This window comes from Notothenia rossii (assembly GCF_949606895.1).
Source record: "Notothenia rossii genome assembly, chromosome: 9".
Classification (NCBI taxonomy): domain Eukaryota; kingdom Metazoa; phylum Chordata; class Actinopteri; order Perciformes; family Nototheniidae; genus Notothenia; species Notothenia rossii.
The window spans coordinates 64,269,273-64,293,784 of record NC_136907.1 but is presented as its reverse complement, the minus strand read 5'-3'; the positions used below and the strand labels follow the sequence as shown (position 1 = coordinate 64,293,784).

General features: G+C 39.5%; 3 protein-coding genes across 3 annotated transcripts; all 3 read left to right on the top strand.

The window, feature by feature from the left end:
* The first annotated feature begins 1,594 nt into the window (after nucleotides 1-1,594).
* On the top strand, nucleotides 1,595-5,096 carry espnlb (espin like b). The gene is made up of 4 exons (XM_079652483.1): nucleotides 1,595-1,683; nucleotides 1,820-1,929; nucleotides 2,344-2,520; nucleotides 3,123-5,096. Exons 1-4 carry the CDS (start codon nucleotides 1,656-1,658, stop codon nucleotides 4,683-4,685), a joined length of 1,878 nt encoding a protein of 625 aa, XP_079508609.1. The 5' UTR covers nucleotides 1,595-1,655; the 3' UTR covers nucleotides 4,686-5,096.
* A 443-nt stretch (nucleotides 5,097-5,539) lies between these two features.
* Nucleotides 5,540-12,103, top strand: rab6bb (RAB6B, member RAS oncogene family b). Its single transcript, XM_079652487.1, has 8 exons — nucleotides 5,540-5,737; nucleotides 8,067-8,125; nucleotides 8,700-8,753; nucleotides 9,268-9,373; nucleotides 9,535-9,646; nucleotides 9,803-9,896; nucleotides 10,351-10,417; nucleotides 11,072-12,103. Exons 1-8 carry the CDS (start codon nucleotides 5,668-5,670, stop codon nucleotides 11,134-11,136), a joined length of 627 nt encoding a protein of 208 aa, XP_079508613.1. The 5' UTR covers nucleotides 5,540-5,667; the 3' UTR covers nucleotides 11,137-12,103.
* Nucleotides 12,104-14,133: 2,030 nt separating this feature from the next.
* On the top strand, nucleotides 14,134-21,206 carry aire (autoimmune regulator). Its single transcript, XM_079651032.1, has 14 exons — nucleotides 14,134-14,286; nucleotides 14,448-14,622; nucleotides 14,704-14,850; nucleotides 14,970-15,035; nucleotides 15,181-15,246; nucleotides 15,823-15,938; nucleotides 16,027-16,148; nucleotides 16,258-16,327; nucleotides 16,693-16,830; nucleotides 16,975-17,093; nucleotides 17,931-18,012; nucleotides 18,097-18,180; nucleotides 19,075-19,198; nucleotides 20,842-21,206. The coding sequence occupies exons 1-13, from the start codon at nucleotides 14,140-14,142 to the stop codon at nucleotides 19,156-19,158; spliced, it is 1,416 nt and encodes a 471-aa protein (XP_079507158.1). The 5' UTR covers nucleotides 14,134-14,139; the 3' UTR covers nucleotides 19,159-19,198; nucleotides 20,842-21,206.
* Nucleotides 21,207-24,512: the final 3,306 nt, after the last annotated feature.

Genomic DNA, 24,512 nt, shown 5'->3' with positions numbered 1-24,512 from the left:
TCCTTGGTCTGCCTGTTTATTGGCCGCTCCAGAGTAGAGAGACTACACCTTCTGGAGTAAACTGCGCGTCTTTATTTTCAGTATTATTATTCTTTTTTTTAAATTCCTCCTATAATTAATCTTCTGTCCCATTGCTCGTGATTTCACAGTTCCTGGATATATTGTAAGTACTGCATGCTTTCATATATTGAAGTATTATATTATCAGATCTTCAAGGTAATGTTAAGAGATGGAACTCGAGAAAAATGATTGTGTATTTGCAAATGACAAATAGATTTTGAATCTATTTTATTTGAATTAAAAATGCTTTCTTGACAGTTTACATTTTATATTTATTAACCATCAAAGCCTTACTTAGATATAAAACATTTTTTGAATGTCATGTGTATTGGAAACCATTGCCATTAACCGTTGGAATGAAAGCAACAGATTGCTAAGGGCACTAAATACAATTTATCTGGTCAATAAAAGAATCAAATGTATTTCAAAGGTTTTACAGGTTTATATTTGGTGACAAATTAACTTAATATGACTTATCTTTTAAAACAGTAATTATGTTAGTTGTTCACAAAGCTTTTAATCTAACTTCTTGCATATACATCTAATTAGGACAAACATCTAATTTTCTGTGGAGTATTTATGCTTTAGAATGGCGTGGAGCCTGTGAGAAATCAGGAAGGTTACCTGAAGCAGGATATCATGTCTCTCATAACTCTAAGAACACTTTCTCCTGCACTCTGTGCGGGCTACGCTACTGATGCTGACGGGGCTCCTGTTTCACCACGTCTTGTTTTTTATCCAAGTACTACAAGCTGCGGCCAGAGTTTTTTTATATTGACCATGTGGCATCAAGGAGGTCTCTTCGAAGATTATTTTGAAATCGTTTATTTACTCACTGCTGTGTGATACTCTGTGTCACATTTCTTTCCAGGAGGGGTCCTCTTTTGCTCACTTTATCTAGTTTTTGTCACATGTTGTTATTCTTAATGTCATTTTCAGAAAGAGGAGTTCCTGTTGCTTCCAGAAGACCAGACAGTGACTGAGCAGAGCCAACATGGAGAACAGCAAGGTGAACCATCATCAGTGCAGCGATAGACAATTACAGTCGGAGAATATAACCTGGCAAACTAATAGAATCACTAATTCCTTCAAAGGTGCTTTTAATAATATGACCTGCTTTTTTTGCTATGACAGGTCAAAATGTATTCCGCATCCCAAAGGGAGCAAGGAGGACACTAATGAGAACTAATGCATTTGAGAACATCTAAATAATCTGTTTGCAGTGCCCAAACCCAAAATATTATCAACTATCAAAACATTTCCAAATTGGGATCAATAAAGTAAATCTTATCTTATCTAACCTCGTTATTTTATAAAGAATATCAGCAAACCTTGTAATATTCACAATCTCATTCAACACCTCCCTATACTGTAAATGGTAATGGCACCAAAACAGAAAATAATTCCTAGAGAAAGGCATTTGAAGTGTTCCACTAAGCAGAACTGTCCCTTTAATCATGGATCATCCCTGCTGTGTGTGTCCCCAGCAGCCAATGAAAGAGGTGCTCCCCCTGCCTCGCAACCCTTCACCACTTCCTGGGGCCTCACCCTCTGTGACCCCTGCCGCCCCTTCAAAGAAATACCACTCGGACACCATGCAGAATGTGCAGATGGCCTCCTCAGGTGATTAACAGGGACTATTACGTTATATAAAATGACATTAAACTGCCACAACCACCATAAATTACACATACAAAAATAATAATATTGATTCATTTTAAGATACAATTGTTGACATTTAGCCTTTGTTATGTTACAGTGGTGACATCGTTCAGCTACCTGAAGCCTCCAGACAGGGATCTCACGCTGATGTCCCACATGAAGTCCATTAAGTCTCTGAAGAATGCTGCCATCTTCACTGGACAAACGGTGATAACAACCTTCAAGATAAACAGTACTTTGTGCATAAAAACATAAAAGATGGCTGCCTTCAGGATCGATAGGGAATGATTAACAGGGTAATGTACATTCGATTACATGACAAAACCCTATACAATTATCTGAGACTAAATTGGACAATCACTGTTGTCCAATTATAGCTAGGGGAGGGATGGGAACATATTTAATTAGGCTCGTATGTTCTCAATAAAAATGACAACACTGTATCAAAACTAGTAAGTAATAATAACTGTGTGGATGTATAATGGGTGTTACATTAATAATGTTTTAGTTTTGAAACATGGTATACAAAAAATGAAAGAACATCAGAAAAATACTTGTTATTATTTATTTTATTTCACAAACCTTTAACACTGACAACTACTGTCTCGGATGGTTGTGCAGTGTAATAGTCATGAACTGTTGGAGGAGGTACTGCACGCTGATGTGATCCTGGCTGACATCGACTCCTTGGTGCCGACTCACGATGAAGCCGGCCGGCCCATCGCGGAGTGGAAACGACAGGTGATGGTGCGGCAGCTGCAGGTCAGGCTGCAGGACGAGGAGGAGCAGAGGAGACAGGTATGTTTACTTTAGTGTTGACTCAGTAAAATCTGTGGTCGATGTATGTTATTGGATATGTCTGCATCTGCATACCCAATCCTATTTGGTAAGATTAAAAGAGGTAGGGAGTGGTTGGATCAATCAATCAATCAATCAATCAATTCATCAATAAATCAGTAAATGAATCAATCAAAAAATCAATCAATCAATACAAATGTATATAGCCACATAACAAATTAAACATTTGTCTCAGGGTGAATCACAGTGTGTACAGCATATGTCCTGAGTCATCGCAGTGGATCCTGAAAAACTCCTAAGAAAGCTATTGGAGAAGAAATTGAAGAAACATCTGGGAGACTGAAAGAGGAGGTATACCTCTCCCAGGACGGCCAGACGCGCAATAGACGTTGTGTGTATGAATTAAAAAAGACAAGTTAAGTTATTTGGTTGAAGTTAGTGTTTCTCGAATAGGGTTGGACTCACCAGGGTGATAATTGAGCTTTAAAAGACATGAACAAGGGGAACAAGTAAAGAGCATGTAGAGTAGGCTTGTAGACCAAATATCAGCTAGAATCCTATCACTCAAAATTATTCTGAAAATCTATTCGTTCCCCTAACAGGACATGACTAACGGCTACTCACCAGTGGACGGCTGGAAGTACTCCCAAACCCACAACGCCGTCTTGGGGCCCTTTGGAGAGCTCCTAACAGAGGATGATCTGGTGTACCTGCAGCAACAAATTGAGACTGTTTCACTGCAGAAACGCTGCCAGGCCTACGAGCTGGAGCTGACCAGGCTCACCGAGGAGCTGCGGTCCATTTTACCTGATTCCGTCTTGAACATCTCCCTCGACAAAGAGGTCCTACAAAAGATGGACACTGAGGGGAAAATGCACCCTACTTTGCCAATGTGGTGCAGTCGTGTCTCAGAGATTGTTAAGAGTATGTCGCTGCTGGTGGCCAACCTGACGCAAACCACAGAAGAAGGGGGTGAGAGGAGCGTAATGAATGGAATAATGGGAGAGATGAAGGGTTTGCAGGGGGTTAGCAACAGTTTAGGAATTGAATTGGACCAGGGATTGGTGCAACACGAGCAAGAGGTAGTGCCTGCACATGATGAGACCTCTAGTGGTCCTAGGATTCCTCACATAGGAATGGCGTCTACTTTCAGCCATCGACTGGAATCCAACAGCTACAGCCGAGCTCGGAGGGAGAGAGTGGTGAGGGAGATCCAACAGTCCGGGGTGTCGGTCAGAAACCTAAGATCCAACTTTGAGGGTCAGATTGGCAGCATTTATCCCTTTGCTGGGGTTATGAAAGGAGGACAGGTAATGTTTGGAGCTCCAGAAGTAAACAACCTGAATAGTCACTGCGACCCTCCCAAAACAATTAAACCTGTGATGGAGACTACCAGCCTAAGGAAAGAGCGTATCGTGGTGCTGTTCCTGAGCCACTGGAAGAAATCTGCATATGCTATTTCAGTGAGAGCAGCGAGGCAGAGACAGGGACAGGAAGCACTGCCAGAGAGAGTGACAGGCGCTTTGCCCCAACAGAAAATCACCTCCATGTTTCAATTCTGCCAACAACGATGTGCTGTAGACAAGGTGCTTCACTGCTGGAGAAGTAAACTAGGACTCAAAGAAAAGAAAAAGTCCTGTGTGTCCTCCTCAAACTGTTCTCGAGTAATATTCTCCCCAGAGCAATTTCTGCCAGACGTGGACGGTGTTGCAGTGACCCACGACAGCTTGACCCTTGACCTCTTCATGGTGGGATACTTCCACATTTTGGAGCAAGAGCTGCTGCCCGAGGAGAGGAAGATGAGGCATCTACTCTGCTTCGAAGTCTTTGACCATGTCGGCAGTTTCTCCTGGGAGAAGGTGAAGGACTTCCACAAGGCCGTTCTCCAGGAAATCCAGTCAGGGAGTCGACAGTGGAGCGACGGCTTTGAGGACATCAAAGTTCGCTTCTTTGGAGACTCCAGACCGTGCCACTGCCCATCATCATCCTTATTGGCAGATACCAGACTCCTACCCAAAGTTGTGGTTCAAACTGTGGCTGCAGATGAGTGCGGCAGGGACTCTAACTTCTCTTGCTTCAACAACCAAGACATTTGTAAATATATTGACCGTAGCTTTGCTTTCTGGAAGGAGAAGGAGGCTGAGCTGTTTGAATTTGCACATTAGTATTAAGATTCCATTTGATAATTTTGCACAAAATAATGACATGTTGGTGTGTTTATAAAAGCTGAATTAAACGTTGTTGAGAATGCCTTATCGATGCATTATTACTGCAAACTGAGTTGATGATTACAGTTATTATTTGTTTATATCCAAATGATTGACAAGGCCTCCAAGAAAGGCATTGAATTCAACATCTATTTACTGAAAACAAAAACTAAATCCTATTCATTTAATTTGATATATAATGTGTGTATTCTGACAGCAGGACCACGGTAAACGTCATACAATTCAAAGACTTCTTTAAGATCTCAGAGAATTTATAGAATGAGTAAGCACTCTATATTCAAATCTTTTAAGTAAAAGTAGCAAGACAGTGATATAAAATGACTCCAATATATGTAATTATATGTTTGTATTGCTATACTATATTTATGGATTATTGTCATTAATGCATAAACTCACATTGCAATTTGCAGCTTGTTTGTTTTCATCTTTCACAAAGCATACAATGATGAAACATTTGATCACAAATGTTTTAATTTGTAAATCAAAAAGATGTATAGTAAAGTTAAAAGTATAATATTCGTCTTAGAAATAGGTTGAACCCTAACCCTATTATTAACTTAAAAAAAACAAAGGCGTACAATGACTAAACAAATTACAATAGCTGAAAAATAAACCATTGACATGTGTTCTGTAATCGACCAAACATTTATTTACTTATGTTTCACAGTCGTGCACGTTGTTATTATCTTAAATCTACTACACTAAAAACAGTTTCGTTCGATTTCCTATAGAAAGGTGACGAATTAAAATAGGTGAGGTCGCGCAGGCGCAGTAGCTCCACAGATTGACAGGAGGATGCTGAGCTGCATTCCCATCATTCTGAGAGGAGAGGAGGATCCCCCTGCGCACCCACAACGAAGGAGACGCCGAGCAATAAGAACATATCTAATAATCCAAGTTGAGCTCTTTATCTGCCACCATGTCAGCTGGAGGAGATTTGGGGAACCCCCTGAGGAAATTTAAACTCGTGTTTTTGGGCGAGCAGAGCGGTGAGTCAGATCTTTTGGGAGGGTTCGGTGTTGTCCTCCCATCTATTGCTTAACATGCGTATATGTAGAAGGCCATGTATGTTGTCCTTGTTGATTTACAAAGTTTCAGCTGAATCTGAAGGATGTGGCCGGCTTTGTGTAATTTCACGCCCATGGACCCTTGGGCACAATATGTGACTGTAGAAAATCTGATTACCCGAAGATGAAGAAAAAAAACCGCCTGCATGTAAATGTCACCCTTGGATTTGCTATAACTATCATGACCACTCACAGCTCATTGTACTGAATATCCCTAATCATTGTTTAGTTGGTCCAAATTGTCATAATTCGCATCCTAGCAGGCGATATGAATTCAGATGTTTTGATGTAGCCTACTGCAGTGACCGACAAAATGCTCAGCCTGTTTTCAGATAACAGCTATAATTCCCTCACATCGCTTATTTCTAACAAGAACAATCGTTTAATCCATTACATGACAGTGTGTAATAATTTCCTCTTCCTCTGGGGTATTTATTTCATTTGGAAAAGATAATAAACAGTCCCCCATGTGTCAGTTCGGGACACACCCTAGGCTGGCGATGTCTGTAGCATCTCTAAAGCTCGCAGTCTCCGGTTCGGTCCCACACATAATAAAATATAAACGAGCTTGGCAGCGCCACAGCATTATTCTATGGTTTCAATAAGCCATCTTTTTTTAGGGTGGGGATGACTGTGTGTTATTTAATGTGATGGCACAAATTCGGCAGATCGATAATGGTTTAGCGCTGTAAATCTGCCTGAATACGTGTTCAGACAGCAGACATCCAGAGTGGCAGCAAGGGAACAAACATCCCATACAATACAGCTGTAGAAAACACATAAATAGGCTTAATAGGACAACAGCTTGACTGGTGTCTTACATTGTGAAGCCCCTGTGTGTGTGCTGCATGTATATGAGGAGACTGTGTGTCGACTTCGAGCCTCCCTGTGTGCGTGTGTGCGTGTGTGTGTGTGTGTGTGTGTGTGTGTTTGTGTGGCCTGCGCTGCAATGTTGCTGTCCACGGTGCTGTATCGAGGCCTGGTGTGGCCACTGCCCATCTCTGGATTCAAAAGCACAGCTGTCTGCCCTGAGAGGCTCTGCATGAGGGCCTGGGGCCTGCTGCAGAAGTCCACTGCTCAGTCATGTTGTAGATGCGAAGTAAAATGGTGCTAAAGATGGTGGTAAGATGGGATGTAAATAAGATCCGGCTCACCTTGATGCTCTGAGGAGTCACCATGACTAACACTGCCACACATCTGTCTGCTTTAGGAGGCCTTGTGCATTTTTTTGTGATAATTATTAGAAAGAATTTCTGTTTTCCTCCTTTTTCTTTCATTCAAATGTTCTTGATCACCATCAAAGAAAGAATACAAGAAAATAGAGCTGAGTCATTAGTCCATCAATCAATCAGGTGGTTAACAGAAAATAAATCTGCAACTATTTTTTACAATATCTAATCTATATGTTATATTTATAGGGACAATTAGATATATAGGTTGGACTAAGGCCACATACCACAGCGGCCCACTGTGGTTTACAATGCACCCATAGATGGGCCATTATAAAAGCATACAACATTTGAAAGTACATACAAAACAAAACATAAACCATCATATAATAATACAAAATATAAATTAATTTGGTAATCAACAAATCCTTTAAATTAATAGATTGAGTAAAAATGTAATGTGAGGGGTTAGCCTCTTTAAGGTGAGGGTTGCCTGCTAATATGTTTTGTATTACTTTAAACTTCTCAGTGTTGATGCGACAAAACATAACATTTGAATTAGTCGACATTTAAAAGGCATTGACTATATGATGAATGGAATAATTTAAAAAATGATCTATAGATACTGATGTTAGTTTTAGCACATTTATTTCTTACTTCTTCTCTTTAGAACAGACAATGTAGTCATTTCTTTGGTCTACTAACATTACAATGAAATGCATTGTGTTGTAATGAAAGGGAGGTTACTTAAAATTAGGTTATTATCACAGATCTTAACCAACTAAACTCCATATAATTTGCATTGTGGATATATGGTAGACACTGAAACGACAAATTTTTACTTTTCATGTAATATTCTTATTTTGAAATAGAAATGAAATTCTTTCTTTTAAAAGTGAAGGTTACAATGACAGTGATTGAATGCTATTGCACATCTTTTAATATCTTTCTGTCCCTTCCTGAACACACCAACTGTCATATCGTTATGTACAATTTAAATTGTGTTTTCATAAGAAACCCATATGACTGTTTATAATCTGAAATATCACATAACTAAATATATACTTCTGTTTCTATTCCAGTGGGGAAAACATCTCTCATTACTAGATTCATGTATGACAGTTTCGACAACACGTATCAGGTAAGACTCGGGCCAGCCTCACAAAAAAGAAGATAATGCATAATACTGCACTGAAGAAGTTACCAAGGACTCCTTGCCATATTTCTCTAGACAATAGTCTTCTGATGATAGATTAGAATAACACTAGTTATAAGTTATTAGTTATAATAAAGCTTTCAATTATATTAAGCCCTTTTTGGTCAAATGGGCAGACTAACAGAATAATGTCAAGTCTGATATGCAAATTCCAAATCAGGGTTTTTATAAAATAATGTAATTTGCACTGCAGTTATCAAAAGGAAATGCTAGGCAATAATAGACTATTATTAAAAAGAGAAAACAGATTATTCTGTCCCTGCCTTTCTTAGGAGTTCGCTACGTAACAACTCTGAATGATTGATCCCTGAGGGTAATACAAATTATATTAGTTTTTCAGTCTGATTCAATTTCAGGGCTTATTGGCTGTTCTTTTTGTGTTTTCCTTCATTTAAACAACAGTCAATCTGCTCTGATGGTGCAGGGAGACATTTAGCTTTTAAAGTCTGTGTAATACTGATGATCTTTTTTGCCCTCCTTTGTTCTTTCTCCACCGCAGGCTACCATTGGAATAGACTTCCTATCTAAGACAATGTACCTGGAAGACCGAACAGTAGGAAGCTTTTAATATCATTTAAAATTCATGTAAACATGTAAAGATGAATTCATGTTTTATGTGTCATTTTAAGCCAGCAAACCTCCTGAGCAAGAAATTCCCCAATTTCCACTCTGGTTTCACTAATCTCTGATTTGATTTCCTTAATAACTTCTCACTTCACAGACTAACACGATTATACTTAGCTTATTTCTGCTATTAATAGTCTTTGCTCTTCTAGCCCTAAGAAGTGGAAATCCTTTCCTGCATGGATCATCCATTTAGCTTGTATTAATAGTATATTTTTTGTCAGGATATAAAGCTCTGTAAGCCTGCACAGGAGCTGATACTGGCTTATCACTTTGGATGTGTACTTATACTAAGGCCTGGGTAGTCTGTGTGTAGTATGACGTTGAAACAGCTATTGAAGTGTGTGTGCGTGTGTGTGTGTGTGTGTGTGTGTGTGTGTGTGTGTGTGTGTGTGTGTGTGTGTGTGTGTGTGTGTGTGTGTGTGTTTGTGGTGTAAATGCAGGTAAGGCTGCAGCTGTGGGATACTGCTGGGCAGGAGCGTTTCAGGAGTCTCATCCCGAGCTACATTAGAGACTCTACTGTAGCTGTAGTCGTATATGACATCACAAGTGAGTGCTAATTTACCTATGAGCACATATGCATTGTCTTGTATGTGTTGATCTGTCTGAAAAACATAACAACCCAGCAAAGAAGTAATATTTTCCCATGGGATTCTAACATAACAACACAAAAAAAGACTGGATTTGAACTAAGAGTCTTGTCTATGCAGATGTGAACTCGTTCCAGCAGACCTGCAAATGGATCGATGACGTCCGGACAGAGAGAGGAAGTGACGTCATCATCATGTTAGTCGGCAACAAAACAGATCTGGAAGAGAAGAGGTGAGTATGTCAAATACAACATTTAGCTAAGATAGTCTTTGACAGGAGGATATTTTGTTTACTGAGCAGAAAGCAAGTCCTAAAAGTCAACATGTCAGTACTGAATAAATGATGCTTCGATGTCATGTTGCTGAGCCTGGCCTGATTTTATTGCAGGCAAATCATGATCGAGGAAGGAGAGCAGAGAGCCAAAGAGTTGAACGTCATGTTCATCGAGACCAGTGCCAAGACAGGCTGCAATGTCAAACAGGTGAACCCCGCAGTTTCACCATATTTCTCATTATTCCAAGCTTTTTCTGCCACTCCTTTGTCTATCCAAGGAGATTCAGATACCAACTTGAGTAGACAAAGAAATATGTACATGTATAAAAAAAGTCTTAACTATAGTGTGGATGGTGTGCACATCCGATAATAGTGGGTGCGGTGCAAACGTAGCAAACAAAGGAAAAAGACAGTTAGCCTATACATATTGCAATCTCTACAAAACAGAGCTGGGATGTTACTTAAGACTTGATAAAAAGATTAAATGATTTATTCAATATGTAAAACTAATTATATCTTCACAAAGAGGCTGGAGTTCATAAGGAATAAATGTAACCCTCCTACTCTTGCTATCTCTTAAATGCTCTCTGCGTTGCCCTCTATGTTCATCTTCTTTTTGAGTCCCTAACCCTCCCTCCTCTCCTCCTTTTCTCTCCTCATAGCTGTTTCGTCGTGTTGCAGCAGCCCTACCTGGAATGGAAAGTTTGGACGATGCAAATCCTGAAGGCAGTATCCTTTATAGCCGCTGTGAATTGCTGTGCCAAGAGCTACACGGCCAAGAAACAGGCAGCTTATTTTTAATCTCTTAGAGGTTGTTGGCACTAGTACAAGCAGACCGCCCAGCCTACTGTCTAGTGAGGCATCAGCCATTAAAGCTTTTTTGCCTAATTGAGGAAATGCATAGAGCCAAGAAGGTAGCGTGGATGCACAGGAACAGCACCACATAGTGGTCGTCTGGGAAGTGACACACATTGAGGACATGTGATGGAGGATGGATAAGGGAGTCATTGAAAAGAGACACTTATCAATACATGTAAATTATTAATGGAAACATTATACATGGGACTACTTCATTCAATTCCTGTAATCTGATGATTCAAAGCTCTATAACTAGTTTTTTCCTTTTTTATTACAGCCGATCAAGTATTCACTATGCAGAGAATGTACATACATGAGGAGTATTATGTTAAAAAAAAAAGCTCTATAAAGCCTTTTGTATGTACAGAATAAGCATGTCAAGGAGAAGCAACATACATTCATAATGGTTTAGGAACATATGCAATTGAAGCACATTTTAGGCAGTCATTTAAAGCATTTCCCATCAATAATATTTGACGTTTCTCTCACCTATCCTGTGACTTTCCTTAACTCCTTTCTTCCCAGTGATTGACATCAAGCTGGACAAACCGGCAGAGCCCTCTGTCCCCGAGGGCGGGTGCTCTTGTTAATGCCGAGCTGAAATCGGACAGCTCCCTTCACACCATAGGCTTGTTGTGTTGCTTACTACTGGTTAGCTTCCAGTTGACTTCTCTAATTGGATATAGGATGCGGGCCTTGTATCTCATTAGACAAATCAAATGTTATCTTTCAGTCTTGTTCAGTTGTAAAATATTGTATACTTTGTCAATATGTAAGTGACTGGAGGAGAAAAGAAAAAAAAAAAAGCCCAACCAAATGAGGAAATAAAAAACGAACAAAAACAGTTTTGGAAAAATGAAAAACGGGACAACCAACGGAATTCTTTTCGCTGTTATGTTTTGTATTTTTTATATATAAAAAGGGAAATCACCAAAAATGATGCCTGAACACAGAGGAATAAATAGTGGGGGGTCGGCCACTCTCAATGGCCGAACACGTCTGAATGTCTGCAGCACGCATGCACGTTGATCTGATCTTTGACCTTTGGCCTGACATCCAGGGTCTCTGCACTCTGGAAGGAGGTTGACTATCTTAGAATGTTTTATAGCATCTCTCTATAGCATCTCATGACAAAATGTATCTCACTTGATATTCCCACAAGAGTCAACTTTCAGTAGGTTCACCTTACAGTAGCTGTGAAAATGTGGCACTCTATCTCTCTATGGGTTTAACTTTTATAGAACAAACTGTACTGTGGTTGAAAAAAAATAAGTAATACAATACAACTTAATATCACAACTCCCACTCCCTTCAAACACTCCTGTACCCTTTCCTCAAACCCTCTCTCCTTCCCAGTCTCCCGATCCCTTCATCCCGTTAATACACATATAACGATCCACTGTAATGCACTGCACTGTATATAATAATGTAATATGTATGTTGTGAACGTCCCTCTGTAGAAGTGGTCCTTGTTCACCAGTATGAATAATGTAATAATGTTTAATGATTAATAAATTACAGATTAAAGGGCTTCACTCTCCTAACCATCAACATTTACCTGAAAGCAAAATGGTCTATTTAATCCATGATTTTATTTTTGTTTTTTACGGATACTTCGTACACAAAGTTTTACATCCCTGTAGCAGACTATTTAGGAAACAACTAAGACAAATAGAATAGGCCTACCTCATATATAGGCTTTCTCTAAAAACACACATTTAATAAGGTACATGTTTTTTGAGTATCAACAAATGCCAGTGTGTGAAAACAACATGCGCATGCGCAGAGCCTTGGGTAATGAAGGTGGATGGCACAGGTGTGGCAGATTGCCCCTCGATTAGAATAGGGAACCTGTTCAGGTCAATTAGAGTCAAACTACTAGCTTATTGGTTATGAACAAGACTTCACTTTAAAATAGGGAACATATTCTAAGATAGAAATACCTCATTTTGAGTTATTTAGACATATTGAGCAGAGCATATTAAGACCAAAACTCATGTACAACAACTTCCTTACTTGCAATAAATAAGGACTAATTAGAGGTTTATTGAGGAAAAACTCTCAACTAATGGCTTATTACTTGTAGAATATGGTCATGTAGAATAAGGCATTAATACATGTCTTATAATGACTAATAAAGAGCCAATATACTGCTAATATGCATGTTAATTAACAACTAGTTGATGGTGAATTAAGTCAATCTAATGAGATAGCTAAGTCAATATATTGAGATAGCTAAGTCAATATAATGAGATAGCCAAGTCAATATATTGAGATAGCTAAGTCAATATAATGACTTCCTGTGGCGCAAACAGGCTTCCATACTATAGTGAGCATTAACTGATTGTTGAATGACAATTCACTGAAACATTAGAGCATCATTGGATTAATGCAAACATGTTTGACGTTGTGTTGAAACATCCATGCTAAAGAAACTGATACGGTCAAAGTGCAGGTGAAGTAGTTTTGGGACTCTATGGTATGCCCACTACTTAATGAGCATTTGCATTGGCTTTCAAAGTTAACCTTAACAATGTTTTTGTATCATTAGTGAGAGCCCTGTGGTCCCTTATGAACATTTAAATAAAGTGATACATTGTTTGAGAGATAACAGCAATCATCAGATAGGTACCCTAACATTCATTTTCATTTAGAAAAGGCTCGCAAGAAGAAACATAATAGAACATATTGCTCCAGTGTTTTTTATTGTTGTTAAGTATTGGCTTAAATCAAAACAACAATAATACAAATAATATAATAGAAGAAACTGCACAGTTTGGAAAGGCTGTCTTTATTGCTCTTGACTGTACAAAGAATAAAGTTACACAGCAACAGGAACCAACCGTGTCATCAATATGTCGATCAGTGAATTGTTTACAGTGTTAATTTTGTCATAATTATTGCACCAATCCTGAGCTCCACGCAGTGAGTCAGTGTCTGAACATCTGATGGGGAAGTTGTGGTGGAAAGAACCTTTTAAGAAGGAAACTGTCCCATGACATTTTAAAGACACTTACATCAAGTCCTCCCAATACAAGAGGACAGGTATTCCCCTAGATGGACAGCTTCTCATACAACCCCCATGAGGGTCAACAGATGGAAGGAGACAGTTAGTGCTGTTAGTGGACACATGAACTCCACAGAGACACATACTCAGACAAGAGGTCGAGGGGGAATTGGTTCGATTTCCACAATGGTGAAACCTTTGTGAAAACCTCAGCCAGTTGAAATCAGTGGCATCAGTGCTATACATTTGCATGGTAATGTGTGTACGCTAGAGTTGCAACAAATGCCCCTCAAATATGGCGATGTATTTCTTTTTTTATGACCGCCAAAAAAAATCGCCTTGGGCTTTGACAAGCTGATGGCATTTTTCAGTTTTTACTTACATTATTTATATTTCATATATTAGTAGACTAAATAATGAATCTTGAAAATAATCAGCAAATGTATCAATAATGAAGTAATCGTTAGCAGGAAACGACGCACCTGTGCACAATGTTCCTCCCTGAGAAGGACACACCTCTTCCATCCAAAGTACTTCTTGTATGATCTCGGATCACTTTGGAGTTGATTCACACACAAAGTGGATCATGTCCAGAGTGGAAGCCTTTCGGGACACAAACCTCCGCTCCATGCTGAGGGGGCTGCGGACAGATATCGCCATGGCTGTAGACGACCCTTTCCCTCTTGTCTACGGGTTGGTGGACACAAATATCATCACTGACCAACTACTGAAGGTAAGTACAACATTATTTTTTCACTTTGATTACAATCATTTGCCATTTTCGACCCAATCAAACACTGAAAAGCAATAATTTAGACGATGACCCAGGAACACCTTTTTAGATTGTGACATCAATTCAGACTGAAGAGTTCACACACACCCTGTTGCTTATAGGACACTCTGGAGAAGGAAGGCAGTGAGGGGATCCATAAGGCCATGTACTCCCTCCTGTCCTGGGTCCTGGAGCAGAGCAGATCCACCATCCAGGCCTTCTGGAGCAACCTGTCAAAAGACTACAACCTGGACAGCTACCCTAAACTGCAGACGCTGCTCACTAACCTACACTCCAGTGCGTAACATTCAAGTTTCACCAACATATTTATCAAAAGTTATAGTATGCATTTATCATTTGCTGACATTTTTTGGACAGAATGGGATGCTGCAGGTGCCAGAGGTGAGAAGAAATTGTCTAAAAACACAAAAACACCTCACATCAAGAAGAGAAGCCACGAGGACAGAAAGACAAACTCACACAATCTGCAACCTCAGTATCATGCCAAGACAAGCGATGGACCAGGTTATTTCCCATAATGCATCTCCTCTGACTCTGATTTCTAACTAAGAACATGTTAAAGCTCATGATGATGATGATGATGATGATGATGATGATGATGATGATATGTGTGATTTTTCCAGGGGGCAAAGTAAGACTGTACAGAGTGAAGAGTGGAGCTGCAGCCCCACGGCCAACATCTGGAAATAGTAATTACAAATCAGTTATATTTTCTACGTTAGATGTAAATATAATTATTTAATATTACAGAAACATTGAACCCAAGTTCTGCCACAGATGCGGTGTCGTCTTCTGTCCAGGGACCAGTCACTCTGTCCTCCTCTTCCTCCTTAGCTGAGCTGCCAGTCAGCCATGAAGACACAGAGAAGATCCATATCCAACAGATGTTTGTTTCAGATGGTAAGCCTGGTTACTTTTATGGCTACAAATATTGATAGAACTAACCAGCAGGTTGGAAGGGTAACTTCGCAAAAGGAATCCAATACATTTACTTATTACCTGTTGGAAAAAAAATTGTATAAACCTTATCCAACACTTACCATATAAAAGTACTTAACCTGAATACTTGATTTACATGTAGGCTGGTGATGGATCTTTTTGGAGTATTAAAGTTTCTGAATGTGTTGCTCAGTTCTAACCATCACTTTTCTGGGCCAGTAGATAAAAAGGAGAATCTGCAGAAGAACTATTCTTTCTGTATCGCCTGGCCTTAACAAGAAAAAGATAGTATAGCAAACTTTAGATTTGGTGTATATTCTGTTTGATATAAGTACAAAATAAAAAAAAACTGTAAATCCACAACAAAATAAATGTGTATCTTTCTGATGATTATAATGTTCAAATCAAGAATTTGACTTTGCTTCAATTATATTGAATCATCAAAATTATGCATCAGTCTAGATCAAATAGCATAATAGCTAAATAAGCAACTACTATTTTAAAAATAAATGTTAAAAAACCGTTGTCATTTAACAGGAACTGTCAGACAGTGCATTCAAGTTGGTGAACAGTTTTACCCTGCGCAGACAAATGGAGCATCCCAAGCTGCTGAGAACACGTTTCACCACCAGGGGGAGACACACACAGGCATGGTAGAGATCCTCTCAGCATTCACTCATTCACATGTCTTTCCTTTGAAGCTGCTTTTGTGTCCTAAGTGTTTTGTATCTCTGTGTTTAGGCTCAGTATAATGATGATGAGTGTGCAGTGTGTAAGGACGGGGGGGAGCTGATTTGTTGTGATGGATGTCCTCGAGCTTTTCATCTGACCTGCCTTCTCCCTCCACTCACGTCTATACCGTGGTGAAAAACTAAAGATTTTAATCACTCTCTGTCTCTGTGTCATTTGTTGTTATGTCAAGTTCTGCTTTGTAAAGAAGTTTAAATCTGAAGTTACATGTTTTATTTGCAGTGGCTCGTGGCAGTGTGACTGGTGCTGTGGCAACACAGTGAAAAGAGAGAATGCCCATCTGCCTTTGCAAGTAAGTATCTGAAGGATATAGAAATTATATTTGTATTAAAAAGTTTCCACACAACATGATGTATAATATTTTCAGATCATAATGGTTATTCTTTTATGACTATTAATGATCTGCTTCCTAAAACAAACAATATATACAGTTATTTTCATGATGTTGATATAGTTGGTTATAGTTAATCAGTTGTTTAATTGGTTTTGTATTCTAGTATAATACATTATTTTTGTCACACAGTAGCATTGAATACTCTCCTTTTAAAATATTTATTATCTGATGATACAATTGTGTTAAAAGATTAGTTTTTAGACTGAATGGTTTGTACTCTAAATGTTCCAGTACTGATCATGGTCATAATATTTATATTACAGCCACTCATTGCCCAGACGCAGCAAACCATCACAAGCTCCAGTAACTCCATCATGGACGTCTCCTTCTTCTCCTTGCTCTCATCTTCGTGTCTTACGGCTGTCGCACCTCCTACGAATGAGCTGAGTGGCATGAGCCAGGTAAAGATTCTGTGATCGGCTTGGTGACCTTTCATATTGTCACCCATTTTGTCCCACTTGTTAAACAATAACTCTGCTATTTCTTCCTCTGACCATTTGGTAATTCTGTGCTGCTCTCTAAAATGGCATCACATGTGAGTCCAGTGTTCAGGTGGAGAGCTGCTCAGTGTGAGGGAGGTGTGCGGTGTTTGTAACCGAGGAGGAGAGCTGACTCGCTGCCTCCAGTGTTTGCAGCGCTTCCACACACACTGCCTCTCATCCAAGTAAGACACACACTCCTCACTATCATCTCCTACCTTTTCAGAAGATGACATGCATACTTCCCACAAACGTGACATTTCTAATCTCAGCCTCCATGTGATCCATGCATCAGTGTGTAAATATGTCCTCACTGATAAAGACCTTCCTCTGGACTCCCGTTTGTGTTTGTATTGATCAACAATGTGCATTAACGCTCTGATCCTTATCTTGCTAATGGTGACTAATGGGTTTTAAATGGACAGTTGCAGCAGGGTGTGCAGTATACTGTATACTCATGATCTGATTATGAGACAATGGGCCCTTGGGCACAAACATTTAAAAGGACCCCACCCCTCCTACATACAGTAAGAACAAGACTTTTTGCGTCTCTTGTGACTTCCCGATAAGAAATCTCGGCAGTAATTTCAATCAGAGGCTCTGGCCCACTCGGTCCTTTAAGTAATCTAATGTCTATAATGCAGATAAAGATCAATGATATATCTCAATATTACCAGAGAAACAGAGAACAAATGAAACCTTGGTGATGACCTCATAAACCAATTTGACTGTTGTCTAAGTGCGTTTGTGTGATAGTTGGTGATGAAGTTAAGATTCCTTTACCATTTTTAGCAGAGCATGAAATGTTACCCGAAACCTTTTTTTTGGAGTTTGCAGCATTTTATAAATGCCATTTGATTTAAAATCATTGCATAATACGTTTGACATGATGAGCAAACAGTTCAGTCTTCCATCTGAAACCTATTGCTCTGTTATCCTCAGGAGTGTTGCTCATCATTGACGGTAGCATTCTTTACCACAGAAACACTCTGACTCACCATCTGTGTCTCTGTGTGTGTTAGAGGGACATCCATCTGCCCGTCCTGCTCCGGGCCCTGGGGCGGCTCCGCAGGGAGGGAGGCTGAATCATCCAGAGTCCTACAGGTGTGTCTGCACGTGTGTGTACACATGATATATACACCTTCATTATCTGAATGTGATTGATTGTAATCTCGTGTGCGTGTCTAGCTCGCCCCGGGGGTTCATGATCAGAGCCCCCCGGTCCCTGAGCCCGGCCTCCACAAAGATGAGCTGGATTCCATCCTGGGAGACGTGAGTGAGGCACAGTTATGTCGATAAAACAGATGTAGACATGATATGAATACAGCACACAGCCATGCATGTCACAGACAAGATGACTGCACAGGGAGGGAGTTGTTATGAAGCTGCTTGTGTTTCAACAAAACAGCGCCTCTTTATCAAACTGAAAATAAAAACACATCATAGAAGAATGAATACATTTGGGTCCAGGTACCAGTGTGTGCTGAGAAAGATTCAAACAGTTTTAAATCTTACACATTTATGTTGTACTATAAGCTAACACTGCTGCGTTTAAGGTTTGATGATTAAGTTCTTGCCCATGCAATATTACAACAGTTTCATTAAGTTTAGGTAAGATTGAATGAATGTCAGGAATGCCGGATTCATTAACAGTCATTGTTCTAATAGTACCAATATCCTCTTTGTTAGTTGTGTTTGTCTTCAACAACAGAATAGATCATTTGTGTTTTTCTCCTTCTGGTTGTAAAAATGATTTTGCACTCAAAAAACTATAAATTCTTAACCAGATTGATATATAAGGATTAGACCTTTTCAGGGCCTCATATTCACCTCATCTAAAGTTGTGGTTCAAACACATAACTCTAACACATTAACGATGTAAGATGATTATAACGAGGAAACATTTGATGTTGTTTCCTGGCTGAACCTTTCAGTTGACTCAGATCCACATGGAGGAAGAGTGCATGTGCTGACCGAATGACCTACAACTTCAAACATGCCCAGATGTACTGTCATTTAATAACAGCAGCAATAATCTGATAAAGATTGTAACATTATCGTTGTCATGGACATCATATTGTACATGTTTGCCAAATGATGTCACCAGGACTCTGCCTTTTGTCCAGAGATTGATCCGGCTGTTTGTTTCTGCTCTCTGGGTCTCAGCAGGGATCCATTGACAGCATCTTGCAGTGGGCTTTCCACAACATCTCTCGGCCCCTCCCCGACTCCCAAGGGTGCTTCCAGTGACCGACAGACGCCTGCCCTCACAGGGGGAATAAGTTATGCCGTAAAGTGACAATCATTACTTAAACATGGATAATGAAATGCAGACTATGAAGTAAATGTCTGTTAGCGGCTGATTTCACATCATTATTTGTTTTGATATTTTTTAAATCTCTTTCTTTTTCAAGTCAAAACAGTGCATCCTCTCAAATCACACATTTTAGATAATATGTTTGTTTATAGATATTTTATCGGGGGTCCTTCTGACCCTCCTGCTCCTGCCCTCTGTGCAATGTGTTTGTACCATGATGCCTTTGAGTTCCACTCGCTATATTTCAAACAGTACTCAGCAGTGTTTGAATAATAATAGTATTCTTTTTATGGACTTGAACAAATCTTATTTAGGAACATGAACCATGTGGGCAATGTATGGGCGGAAATAACAGAGCTCTTAAAACGCTTGATTTTCAACATTCAACCCTCTGCAAGAAAACATATCCTAACACCGCAGGACATACTTTTGTTGATATTGTTATAAGTGTCACAAGTCCGCGATAAATCTAACTATTGAAAAAAACGGAGATATAGTGAGCTTTGTACTTTCTGTGTCTCAGATGTTGTGCCCGGTTGTTAAAATGCTTGTACCAAAGGACATTATTGCGTGATATGAAGTTAGATCGACTTTTTTTTCATGCTTTTCAGCTTCAATCTTCACTCCATCCTATTTAAGAATAGTCAAAACAAGACTTATCGTGCAGGACGTGGGGTCAGCATTGACGTAGGGGGCTGTCAGTTAGCCTTGGACGTCTTTTGCAAACTTTGCTTATCAAACTGGAATTCATGTCCGTTTAAAAAAACATTTCTAAAAAGCCATAAAACTAGAAGTGAATCATTTATCTTTTCTTATGTCTTACCTGTTCCCCCGTGTGTGTGTGTGTGTGTGTGTGTGTGTGTGTGTGTGTGTGTGTGTGTGTGTGTGTGTGTGTGTGTGTGTGTGTGTGTGTGTGTGTGTGTGTGTGTGTGTGTGTGTGTGTGTGAATGTGTTTATTTGGAAGAAGGCAGTGTTGGAGGAGTTCTTTTTCTCACTGGCCAATAATTTAAAATCAGTTAGCACACTAATGTCAGAGGACATCGGTTTCTCATCCCAGAAAATTATAATAAAGACAATGAAACTTTCACACATGCACAAAGATTCCAGATTCACACGTTACACCAGATGGTTTCAATAGGATGAGGTATGCAAGCTGAGAAATGCCTCTGTTTAACAGGAATTCCTTGAAGACTATCACTTAGATGTGGAATGTTGTTTTTGTCATGGGATTCAAGAGTTTTAGCATGACTGCCAGAGGGATGGAGCTCGGCCAGGCAGATTTTTCTCCCCTCGGTATTCGGTTGCCATGGCTCTCAGCTCCTACAGACCCAAAACAGAGGATGATAAACACGTTCCTGTGTGTGTCTGTTTGTTTATGAATCCACTTTCTAAATGGTTCATGAAACATCCTGCATACTTTGGGGCTCTGGATCCCTGCAGGGAAAGCAACATCACTGACAGAGATACAAAAGTTGTATTTTAATCTTTCATATAGAGAACATCTGACATTCATTGGTGTCAATTCTGTGTAAATGTCACTTAGTTAGCACTGCTGTACTCTGTCTTAATAAGTCACTGACTAAACTAACAATATTTCTCCTTGTTTTTTTGGCCAGGCAAACCCCTTCTCACCACTAGATGGCAGCCACCTGATTGATGGGATGTAACACTCATCTATTCTGCAGTATACTTCACTGAACTCAAGCAACCTACAAACTGTGATAAGGAAAGTATTTCCTTTGACAAAACAACGTTTGTGTCGAGTTGTGTGAATGTCCCTGATTTAATCAAAAATAAAGAGATACTTGTCCCAACTATTTAGAACAAACTATATGTCCTACTTTGTGTTTGTCTAATTTAATAGATTTGCGAAAGTTGAATTCTAAGACGTACAATGCAATATACAGTAAATGTATTGATGCATAAGTTATAGCAATAACACAATACTCTGAAATAGGCTGCTGTCTTAGCAAACATGCTTTTACTTTTAAATGTTTTGCTCCTAATTATTTTTGTACTTATATTTAAATTGTAAAATATGTTATGTCTGCAGCTGTTTTTCTTTAAAAAAAATGTTTTTCCTGTGAATTGATGCTTTTTACCGATGTTCACTTTATCACAGAGTTTTAAAGTATTTAGAAGTCTGAGTGCATACATATATGGTGTATAATAACATATGCATTTGGTATACCCTCAGAGTATTATGATGTACTTTGTGTTAGGGCTGATTCTTGCTTATCACCTCTGTTGCATCATCTCTTCCTTCTAATCTTGCATATCTTATGTCCCACCCCGCTGCATTCCTGTATGATGTCCAATGAAACAAACATGTCACCAATAGTGTTATGTGTAGTTCATGGCCTCGGTCATCATGTACGCACTTCAGCCAGATGCTGCTTTGAAGAAATAGTTTGACATTTTGTGGCCCATGCTTTCTTTCCAAGAGTTGATGACACAACCTCTAAAGCTCACACATTTGTATGTCAAAACTAGACATTGAAAGACTTGGATACACAGAATTCTTAAATATGGTAATGGTTTACAAAAAAGAAACACTTTCAACACTTTCAACAGGCTTAGTCTAAATCTCTTAACATGTACATTCTGTCTGTTCCATTAGTGTAAAGAAATATTTTTGAATTTATATTGGGAGGCTGAGTGATTCTCAGATGACCGTTTCTTGTTTGGAAAGTGAAAAAGCGGGAGTTCCAATAATATTAGTAATACACGTATAAACAGTCAGTTTCTGTGAAGGTTACATTCCTTGAACACACATATCCTGTTACAACTCTATTGGCCACAGGCGAGGAATTCTTTGGAAAACTGTAATAGATGAAATTCCCACGCTTTGGGCATCCTCTCCTCACATTTTTGTGCACTTCATAAGTGTAGGCAGCGGTCCAGTGTGTGTTCCTGCTGATGGTTTCTGAGAGGTGAAGCCTGCACTTCCAGTCAGGACCCTTCGCCTTTCCCTCATGCTATTGTTGTGGGCAGGAAACTGCGAGAGGCCCTCCATTGTCTTGGCTCAATCTTCAGAGCAGAAAGTGTAACTCCCTGAAAGTCATAAGAGCTGGAACACTTTGGAAGTTACTTTGCAGGAGCAAAAATATTGGCAAACTAGACTTTCTACTTTTTCATAATATGTGAAATATCTTCATAACTAAAGGAACCTTTTTCGTCAACATATTTTTCTACAAAGCAGTCATCTGAAGCTCATTTTTATGTTCCCCCTTTTGAAGAGAACATATAGGATGTTTATTAGATAGGTTGCTTTATTTATTATTTACATTCTCTAAGAGCTGTCTTTTGTTATAAACAGGCTTTTAAAGTTATTTTGGCTCAGTGCTTTCTCTGAAGTCACAGAAGGCTTAGTTAATAAATACTTTCAGTGATAGACGCTTTAATGAGAGGATAATAAAAAATGACTTAGATAATATCAATTCATAAAATGTGATTAGCCAACAGTATATTAAGCTGTCAAACCCCTATCACCACCGGCTGAAACATGCTGTTCACAACATCCTTTTCTTGAGCATTAATAATCCAGTAATATAATGTAAATATGTATGCAACATGCTGAAAGGGGCCAATCTGCAAAGTGAGTATTTTAACTTTTGATAACAAATATATGTAATATATATTTCAAAGTTTATTAGTGTATTTTATTGCAATTCATTTTAAAGTTTTCCTTTGCAACTTGTGTATCTAGTGAAATGTTCCAGGTCCAACATTCCTGCGTTGCATAAGAGAGGTCTGAAGTCAATAAGGTCCGAGTTCTTATTTGTGTTTCTGATTTCACTGAAGTATATCAGAACATAATGTGAGCTGGGGGTGAACACACTGCCAACGCACACACGCACGCACGCACGCACGCACGCACGCACGCACGCACGCACGCACGCACGCACGCACGCGCACACACACACACACACACACACACACACACAACCACACACACACACACACACACACACACACACACACACACACACACACACACACACACACACACACACACACACACACACACACACACACACACACACACACACACACACACACTCCACCACCAACACAGCTGTGTCACATGCTTTTCCTTTTCTGCCAAGAACCATTAAGCGTGTTCTCTCTTCTGATGTAAAATGTCAGGGTCAGTTTATCTTCTTGGGTGGGTGATGCATGCTCCATGTGTAGCCCAACATAAAGCACAAGTCCAAAACAATAACCACTTTACTTGGCTAAACAATGATTAAGTGTCTTTTTCTTTCACCAAGCAGAGCAGCCAAGAACACTAAGTATCTGTGACGCAAAAGAATAAAGTGGCATGACAGTGGCTGCTCAGCATCTATTCGTCTAGACATCTGACTAATTGCACAGCAATTTATTAGAACTAATTTACCACTGTCTGTGGTCGCCTCTTGTCTCTGTCTTCAGAGCTGACCATTTTGCTCTAAACAGCAAAAACGAAGACAAAAATCTAAAATATCTACTTAGGGGGAAGAAAGCTCCTCTAACTCTCCCTGAGTCCCCAGAGAGGCCAGATAATGATACGCTGGCAGCACAGATTGCAGGGTTGCCATCGGGCTGGAACTGTAAACACAGCGGAGAAACCTCGTTAGGACATTCCAGAAAGATCCTCAACTGGGAATTTCTTGGAAGAGCTTCTCTAGTGTTTGCATTCTTCCTTTGGGACAGCAGTGCTAACAGGGTCTCCTGTGATCACGGCCCTGTCCCGAGAGAGAAGTATATGAGGAGCAATAGCGGTGAGCAGATGTTGAACATTCCTCTGCAAACTGTGAACTGTGGACAGCAGGTACATGTCAGTACAGTAGATGTTTGTCCTGCTTTTTTAGATTTAAAATCTAATTTAATCATATCATTTTACAGAAGATTAGCCAGTGAATTGACTTGCACTGAGTACACTGTGTAACTTTGACTGGACAGGTCCACAAAGGGTTGTGTAATACTAAAAGCTAAACATCTCTTTAGCATTTATTAGTTATTGTTTTGTTAGTCTTAAGTCCTAAGTGGAGTGCTAAATCAAGACGGGCAAGTCGCACTGAATTTTGTTTTTTACTACTGCAAAGTTATTTCCCAATTTTGGGGATTTGGGGAAGGTATCAAGAATGTACTTTCTACCCACCTGACATGCCTTTAGGCTCCACACTTTGAGAACTTCTGGTTAAGTGTCACTAACACCTTGTTTCTAAAAAACAATTATTATGAAATGCTCTAAAAACCAACTGCAGGCCTACACAGAACCAAACACTGACGGACAAAAGAGACA

Coding starts and splice junctions, on each gene's coding strand:
- espnlb (XM_079652483.1), top strand. CDS start 1,656: ATGCAGAATGTGCAGATGGCCTCCTCAG. Junction 1,684..1,819: donor TGTGCAGATGGCCTCCTCAG/GTGATTAACAGG, acceptor GTTATGTTACAG/TGGTGACATCGTTCAGCTAC. Junction 1,930..2,343: donor CCATCTTCACTGGACAAACG/GTGATAACAACC, acceptor ATGGTTGTGCAG/TGTAATAGTCATGAACTGTT.
- rab6bb (XM_079652487.1), top strand. CDS start 5,668: ATGTCAGCTGGAGGAGATTTGGGGAACCCCCTGAGGAAATTTAAACTC. Junction 9,374..9,534: donor AGTCGTATATGACATCACAA/GTGAGTGCTAAT, acceptor TTGTCTATGCAG/ATGTGAACTCGTTCCAGCAG. Junction 9,897..10,350: donor CAGGCTGCAATGTCAAACAG/GTGAACCCCGCA, acceptor CTCTCCTCATAG/CTGTTTCGTCGTGTTGCAGC.
- aire (XM_079651032.1), top strand. CDS start 14,140: ATGTCCAGAGTGGAAGCCTTTCGGGACACAAACCTCCGCTCCATGCTG. Junction 15,247..15,822: donor ACAGATGTTTGTTTCAGATG/GTAAGCCTGGTT, acceptor GTCATTTAACAG/GAACTGTCAGACAGTGCATT. Junction 17,094..17,930: donor ACACACTGCCTCTCATCCAA/GTAAGACACACA, acceptor TGTGTGTGTTAG/AGGGACATCCATCTGCCCGT.